The sequence below is a fragment of the Brachyhypopomus gauderio genome, chromosome 2 (assembly GCF_052324685.1).
Source record: "Brachyhypopomus gauderio isolate BG-103 chromosome 2, BGAUD_0.2, whole genome shotgun sequence".
NCBI classification, from domain to species: Eukaryota; Metazoa; Chordata; class Actinopteri; order Gymnotiformes; family Hypopomidae; genus Brachyhypopomus; species Brachyhypopomus gauderio.
Genome location: NC_135212.1, coordinates 38,459,164 through 38,466,663, shown reverse-complemented (window position 1 = coordinate 38,466,663; position 7,500 = coordinate 38,459,164). Strand labels below are relative to the sequence as shown.

The window sequence follows — 7,500 nt, the reverse complement described above, 5'->3', positions numbered from 1 at the left end:
CTAGCTGAAAAGATCGGAGCTGAGCGCCGGCTCACTTTCTTCGGTGTCTGTAAACTCTCGTAGCTCACACGGAACCGCGGCGTGGTGGTCCAGCTCCCGTAATGCGGCACCGCGGCTGACCTCCGGTCGACTTCGGGAGTAGTGCGTCGTGAAGCGATTACCGTGTGAACACGCCGCGCGGTGAGACGCTCGTCCGTTAGGAGGCGGTTCCTGTAATCCGCGTATCTTTAAGATGGCTGGCGAGTTAGCGTAGCTGGACGGCTAGCTGTAGCTGGATTATTGTTCTGGGTTTCGGCCGTGAGCCGTTGAGCGACGTACGCGAGTCCCCGCGTACCGGCGCCGCTACAGACACGTGACCCATTACGCTCATCACGGGAGATTAATCTACAAAATGAAGTTTCAGAGTGAACCCGCTAATGTAGTAGACAGCAGTGTCGCCTGCGGTTAGGGTTTAGGGTTAGGGTTTAGGTTTAGGGTTAGAGTTTAGGGGTCAGGGTTGGGATTAGACTTGGTAGGGTAACTGTTACAATGCCATCTGTGAAGCTCATGCCAACCACCTGTAGTTAATAGGAAATAGTTTTGATGTGCCTGTAGCTGCGTCCCACTACGAGAGTGTTTTTAAAAAGGGTTTATTGTTTTTTGTCACCACCATACTTTCCTCTCTTACAGGATGACTGAATACAAGTTGGTGGTGGTCGGGGCAGGAGGTGTGGGCAAAAGCGCCCTGACCATCCAGCTCATTCAGAACCACTTTGTAGACGAGTATGATCCTACGATAGAGGTACGCGACACTCACGGAAAACCTAATAAAATATGACATAGTATCCTGTGCTTTACAAACTGGTAAAACGACAATACAAAATTATGTAATATTTGTAAAGGTTTGGTTGTATTTTGTAATCAGTGAAGAGAATGACGACCCTCTGTTCTGTCCACTAAATCAGTTTAATCCACACACAAACCCAGTAAAATGTATTTTTAAAATGTATATATAAAATGTCTTAATGTATTTTGTTGTGCCAAATACACAACGTGTATTTAATGAGTAGACAAATTATATTAAAGTGATTGATGATAATCCAGAGGTGCCCATCCCTACTGCATGAGCTAACAGAGGCTGTAGAGCTTAGAACCAACACCAGCATTATCACATCTAACACATATCTAATCTGTGCAGGGCAGGAGAGCTTCAGTAAATATATGCACCCTTAAATAATCACAGTGAGGTCATCAACAACTAGCTACGTATTTTGTTCATCATTATTGCAATATTGGGCTTTTCAGCACTGATATTACAAAAACTGTAATGTGGAAATGAGCCACCCCTGTCCACACAGTGTAGACCTCAGCCACCCCTGTCCGCACAGTGTAGGCCTCACACAGTCACCCCTGTCCGCACAGTGTAGGCCTCAGACAGCCGTATTTGTCCGCACAGTGTAGGCCTCACAGTCACCCCTGTCCGCACAGTGTAGGCCTCACAGTCACCCCTGTCCGCACAGTGTAGGCCTCACAGTCACCCCTGTCCGCACAGTGTAGGCCTCACAGTCACCCCTGTCCGCACAGTGTAGGCCTCACAGTCACCCCTGTCCGCACAGTGTAGGCCTCACAGTCACCCCTGTCCGCACAGTGTAGGCCTCACAGTCACCCCTGTCCGCACAGTGTAGGCCTCACACAGTCACCCCTGTCCGCACAGTGTAGGCCTCACACAGTCACACCTGTCCGCAGTGTAGGCCTCACACAGCCACACCTGTCCGCAGTGTAGGCCTAACACAGCCACGCCTGTCCGCACGGTGTAGGCCTCACACAGCCACGCCTGTCCGCACGGTGTAGGCCTCACACAGCCACGCCTGTCCGCACAGTGTAGGCCTCACACAGCCACCCCTGTCCGCACAGTGTAGGCCTCACACAGCCACCCCTGTCCGCGCAGTGTAGACCTCACACAGCCACACCTGTCCGCACAGTGTAGGCCTCACACAGCCACCCCTGTCCGCGCAGTGTAGACCTGCTTCAGGACTCTTTCCACTCGGTCTGTGGCAGTCCTACCAAAAGCAAGATGTAGTCTCATCTCAGACTCTGTCAAAATCCTCCTGCTCAGGACTCATACAGGAAGCAGGTGGTGATAGACGGGGAGACCTGTCTGCTGGACATCCTGGACACTGCAGGACAGGAGGAGTACAGCGCCATGAGAGACCAGTACATGAGGACAGGGGAGGGCTTCCTCTGCGTCTTCGCCATCAACAACATTAAGTCTTTTGAAGACGTGCATCTCTACAGGTACATCTCTTCCCCTCAGGTTGTGAAACCAGATGGTAGATAATCGTTGGGGTGTCATTGGTGTGCTGAGGTACAGGATGCACGGCTGTGCTAAGCTAACCGCGACACACGCAGCTCTTGTTAAGTGAAGACAAATGCCATTATTTCTAACCTGATATTTTGGTCATTATGCTAGCGATAACATTAGAATTATGGGACCAGTTTGACCAGTCAGTGGGGTCGTGTGTGATGATGTCACGCACAGTTCTGCAACTTCCTGTTTCCAGTGAAGGCTCAAAAGGAAAGTGCAGAGTCAGGCTGTTCCGACATATTGGAGAAGTCCAGATGGCTCATTCTGCACACTGGCCACCGTGTGTGACATTCAGATGGTGTGTGTGTGTGTGTGTGTGTGTGTGTGTGTGGCCAGGGAGCAGATTAACCGGGTGAAAGACAGTGACAGCGTTCCCATGGTGCTGGTGGGGAATAAGAGTGACCTGAGCTCACGCATGGTGGACACACGTCAGGCGCAGGAACTGGCCCGCGGCTACGGCATCCCCTTCGTGGAGACGTCTGCCAAAACACGACAGGTGTGCTGCAGGGGCCGCTGACGAAGTGATGCCCGTCTGTCATTGGTTGAAATGAGCAGAAATCCTGTGTGTGGTGTCCTCCAGGCTCCACCTACACAGGAGTGAGTGGAATGTTGCAGCTTTTGAGAGCCTCACTTCCTTTAGCTGTGTTCACACACGTTACCACACCTGTTAAACTGAATCGGGGAAAATAACTGGAAGCATTAACCGTGTGAACAATGAGGGGGTGAGCCTTTAGTCCGACATGGAGATAAACGGGCAAACCTGTGTGTGTGTGTCTCTCTCTCTCTCTATCTCTCTACAGGGGGTGGAGGAGGGTTTTTATTCACTGGTCCGGGAGATCAGAAGATACAAGGAGACGAATCGCACCAACAAGAAAAGCAAGAAACACGCACAGAGGCGCTGCACGTTACTATAGCAACACCCCCACCTCTGCACTACATTCCTGGAACAGCACTGTGCACACAACCACACACCCCTGTAGCATCGTCACAGCCCCAAGTCTCTGCTCGTTTGTAAGATCATAGTCCGTGATCTGTGAAATATCCGGAGTGTCCAAAACATTGCCATGGTTACTGTGTGTAGCCTGTCTCAGCGGGTGAAATAGATCAGTTCACGTTCAATGGGTACAGCTTTGCAATATGACACTTGGCGTCTGCGGCAGTTCCTGATTCGGCCTTTAAAGCCTCTTCCAGATTCATGTGATTTGTTTGGATCATGCAGAGCCATTTGACCCGTCCTTGATATCTGAAACTTTGTCCCGTCAGACTCCCCCTTGACCCGTCAGGACTCCCCCTTGACCCGTCAGGACTCCTCCACTCCCTGTACCAACTCATCCTTTGCCATGTAGAAGTTCAGAGCGTTGCGTGTGTCAAAGCCGGCGGTGCTGTGTAGGATACTTTCAAAATGAGGGAATAACTTTTTTTTTTTGTGGCTGAAACTACAGTTTGACGTGTGCAGTCTCCTGTAGTTCATATTTTTGTGAATAAAGGGTTTTTGGCTAAAATGGAGTTGTCTTTCTGTTGAAACTTCATGTTATTTGCTTATCTGGTGATGCGGAGTTCTTATAGTCTTAGTACACACAGCAGCGGCCGGTGAGCAAGAAAGGCTTAACACACACACCTCCTAGGCAGTGCTGACATCATTGGGTTAATTTTCAGGTACAACACATACTATTAAGCATGAATCAAGCAATCCAAATGTCTTCAGCAAGCTAAACCCCTGTTCCTGGGTTAAACAGCCATTTCAACTCTGACAAAAGCCAAGAGTTAAAAAAAAAAACTACTTTATTTCCATTGTGTAAAAAAAGGCAAGTGGGATTCTTTACAATCGTGAGAGAAAACTAGACGTCTGCTCTGAGGAGGCCGGGGCAACCCCAGACCTTCTCACCAGCCAAAGCGCAAGACTAGCTTCTCCTGGTCCTCCAGATCTTTCTGGACCTTCTTCCGCATGTAGAAGATGGGACAGTCCCGGCTGGGGAAAGAGAGAGACAGTACATGTCCATCAGTACAGCTATGAACGTTTGTTTTGGAAGGTGTGTGGTGTCTACATGCATACAGACCTCGTACACAGCACATCTTCGTGTAGGGACCCTTGACACCTCTGACACTGAGTCCACAGGCGAGAGAATTTCTCCTCTAGACCTGAAAGATGAGCAATCTGACCCACACACACACACCTTAACGTTACCAGAGCATTTGCCCAGTGCTCTGCGGCACACGTCTTAACCCGTGGGCTTTCCAGAACCCCCACCCCACGCCCAATCTGAATCAACACACCTCCTTCTGATACAGCTCGGACTCCTTCTTTTTGCAGAAGTCACACACAGCAGCTAGAGAGGAGAGGAGAAGGTTAAAATGGCAGAAATGTGCACACACTCCTGCCAACTTTGTTCTCCTGCAAACACACAGCAGCGCGTTTGTGATTGAACCATTGTGAGTCGGCGCGTAGAGAGTTGTGGCTCACGTGCGCTCGCCCACACGCTCGGACTCACCGTCTGTTCTGAGAACGGCCCTACAGCCGATACATGTGCTGCGCTTCTGAGCAAACGCCATGAGTCCTCCCACCCTGGAGGTCAGAACGGTCTTACAGCGCGTGTGATCCCCCTCTGCAAACACACACACCAAGCAGGTCTATACAGATCTTCTGGAAGGAGTGATTTATACACACCTGATTATATATAGTCCAGTGTTTAGTAGTACAGACAGGTTTCCTCACTTAGTAACACACTCTCAGCCTTCGTCTCTCCCAGTATGGGCTCAAAGATGCGCAGAAGTGGTTTGGATAGTTGCTGCTCCAGGTAGTACTGGGTGTCTATAGGGATATTGTTCTCCAGCACATATATGGGATCCTGCGCACACACACACACACACACACACACACACACACACACTTTATTTCAGAACAAAGTGGAAAATCTACAAATCCCAGCACACAGACACAACCTGGCGTACTGACCTCTGACTTCATGTATGCTGCCACTCCTTTGGCCGCCTTGATGATGACGTATGGTACACGATCACCAAGATTAGGAGCACTGCCTGCATCTCGCTTACGCATCCTACACACACACACACACACACACACACACACACACACCATAGATCATCAACATTAACCACACTGGAACAAATTTTATCCTTTAAAAATATTTAACATTTAACCAACACCCAAACGTCATCACAGAAAGCATACAATACATTTTAATACAAGGATTACATTTACCCTGACACATGAAGAGGGGTGTGTGTGTGTGTGTGTGTGTGTGTGTGTGTGTGTACCTCTCCGCCAGCTCCACATGGGCTTGTTTCCCAGCGTACTCCTGTGCGGAGCGCGTCAGCTCCTTGGTGATCACCAGCTGGCTGATGTCGATCCGGTTACACAGGAGGTCAGAGATCACTTCTTTAGCATGACTCACGGCACCATCAGGGTCTCTGCGCGTGCACACACACATTACTGAACAGCTCATGCAAGTCTTAAAAGGGAAATCTGAATTTCAATGCTGTGAGGCTTAGACATGTTCATACCTGTCTATGAGGATCTTCTGCAAGCATGTGTTTATGAGGTTGGCCACTAGAGGGCTATTGTCTCGCCTAACAGTCTCGATGCCTTTACAGTCCATCTTATCATGGTGTTCAGAGCTGGAGGAGAAATACAGGCCTGCGTACCTCTTCTTATTGATCAACAGGTAAGGATAGTACACCTGAAACACAGGTACAGACAGGACACCTCAAACCCAGGTACAGACAGGACACCTCAAACACAGGTACAGACAGATTGGTACCAAATCACTGTCACCCACCTTCTCAAACTCCAGTTTGATTGGTGGCACAAAGTGGGAAGAGACCCATTTAGCCGCCTCCCTACCCAGTGTCATCGCCTCCTCCACCGAGCTAACGCCCAGTTTCACCATCACAGAGTCCGTGTCGCCGTAGACAACCTAAACGGGCGCGTCACAAGGAATTTGGCACATGCAGGAAAAATACAACTACAAGGATCACAGGCATCTGTAGTTCTGATCCTACGCACAGGACAACTGAACCGGAGCAGGCATTACCTTGGCATCCGCTTGGTAACCGTTAGCGATGGTGTATTTTGATTCAACAAGCTGCTTGGTCTGTTCGATCATCTGTCTGCCAAAGCCCGTCACGCTCTGAGAAAGCAGACACACAAACAGATAGAGGAACAGTGCCTCAGGGTTCTTTAGTAATCTGGAAGGTGGGAGGACTGTGGGCGTGGTTACAGACCTGTGAGATCTCCAGGCAGGGCAGCTTGCCCACCTGTGCCCCGGTGAAGCCGTACACAGAGTTGGCACTGATCTTCAGGGCCAGCTGCCTCCCGTCCAGAACCTGCTTCTTAAATGGATCCGTCTCCTCCTTCAGGTCTGCCTTCGCCCTGCACGTCAGCCCAACCACATGAGCACACAGCCCCACCCGTGATCCACACACCCAGCAGTGCTGTGCAGGGTCCAGGGGCCACACAACACAACCTTACTAAAGTGAGGGCTCTGAACATGACACATGGACCGAACAACAGGGTAGACTATGGTGTACTCACTGGTGATGTGACTTTGACCCTGTAAAAGGTCTGTGTGTGTGTATGTACGTGTATGCATATGCATGTACGTGTGTGTGTGTGTGTGTGTGTGTGTGTGTGTTCACCTCTTCCTGGCACTAAGCAGATTCTCCAGGATCTCTGGCAGAAGTCCTTTCCTCACAGAGCTTTTAACAAACAGATCTCCAGTAGGAGTCTTGATGAAGTCATCTGCAGAGAGACTACACACACACACACACAAACATGAGCACACATGCACCCATACACACACAGATACGCACGCACACACACTCACCCCAGTTTCCCCTCATGGCCTTTCTGCAGTAGGGTTGTGTAACACAGGTTATGGGCCATCATGATGGACGGGTATAGGGAGGAGAAATCCAGTGTCGTTATGGGAACATTGTAGTACCTGTCCACACACACACACACACACACACACACACACAAAACCATTAGGTTGACGATCTCGGGGCTGGAGGAGCACGGTGAATGAAGTGAGGAGTCATCTCCACAGAAGCACAGCAAACCAGCCAGCCTGCAGCTTGGAGATGGAGAAGAGACGAGACGGTGAGGAGACGCACCCTTTGACTGGCTCTATGACTGT

The 7,500-nt window shown here is 50.0% G+C and overlaps 2 protein-coding genes across 3 annotated transcripts in view; one reads left to right on the top strand and one right to left on the bottom strand.

Moving 5' to 3' along the window:
• Nucleotides 1–3,850, top strand: part of LOC143503144 (GTPase KRas) — a 3,879-nt gene extending 29 nt beyond the window's left edge. Inside the window, exons 1-5 of the mRNA XM_076995579.1 lie at nucleotides 1–180; nucleotides 670–781; nucleotides 2,096–2,274; nucleotides 2,681–2,840; nucleotides 3,145–3,850. The exon at nucleotides 1–180 is cut by the window's left edge and continues 29 nt beyond it. Coding sequence (XP_076851694.1) covers nucleotides 671–781; nucleotides 2,096–2,274; nucleotides 2,681–2,840; nucleotides 3,145–3,258 — 564 coding nt within the window. The 5' untranslated portion in view covers nucleotides 1–180; nucleotide 670 and the 3' untranslated portion in view covers nucleotides 3,259–3,850. The remainder of the gene's footprint in view (nucleotides 181–669; nucleotides 782–2,095; nucleotides 2,275–2,680; nucleotides 2,841–3,144) is intronic.
• Nucleotides 3,716–7,500, bottom strand: part of pold1 (polymerase (DNA directed), delta 1, catalytic subunit) — a 12,219-nt gene continuing 8,434 nt past the window's right edge. For both annotated transcript variants that reach the window (XM_076995572.1, XM_076995577.1), the window contains exons 14-27: nucleotides 7,478–7,500; nucleotides 7,189–7,305; nucleotides 7,001–7,114; nucleotides 6,587–6,734; nucleotides 6,397–6,492; nucleotides 6,142–6,279; nucleotides 5,867–6,042; nucleotides 5,621–5,773; nucleotides 5,298–5,400; nucleotides 5,058–5,190; nucleotides 4,834–4,947; nucleotides 4,619–4,671; nucleotides 4,402–4,499; nucleotides 3,716–4,313 (exon numbers count right to left, since the gene is read on the bottom strand). The exon at nucleotides 7,478–7,500 is cut by the window's right edge and continues 66 nt beyond it. In XM_076995572.1, coding sequence (XP_076851687.1) covers nucleotides 4,226–4,313; nucleotides 4,402–4,499; nucleotides 4,619–4,671; nucleotides 4,834–4,947; nucleotides 5,058–5,190; nucleotides 5,298–5,400; nucleotides 5,621–5,773; nucleotides 5,867–6,042; nucleotides 6,142–6,279; nucleotides 6,397–6,492; nucleotides 6,587–6,734; nucleotides 7,001–7,114; nucleotides 7,189–7,305; nucleotides 7,478–7,500 — 1,554 coding nt within the window. In that variant the 3' untranslated portion in view covers nucleotides 3,716–4,225. The remainder of the gene's footprint in view (nucleotides 4,314–4,401; nucleotides 4,500–4,618; nucleotides 4,672–4,833; nucleotides 4,948–5,057; nucleotides 5,191–5,297; nucleotides 5,401–5,620; nucleotides 5,774–5,866; nucleotides 6,043–6,141; nucleotides 6,280–6,396; nucleotides 6,493–6,586; nucleotides 6,735–7,000; nucleotides 7,115–7,188; nucleotides 7,306–7,477) is intronic.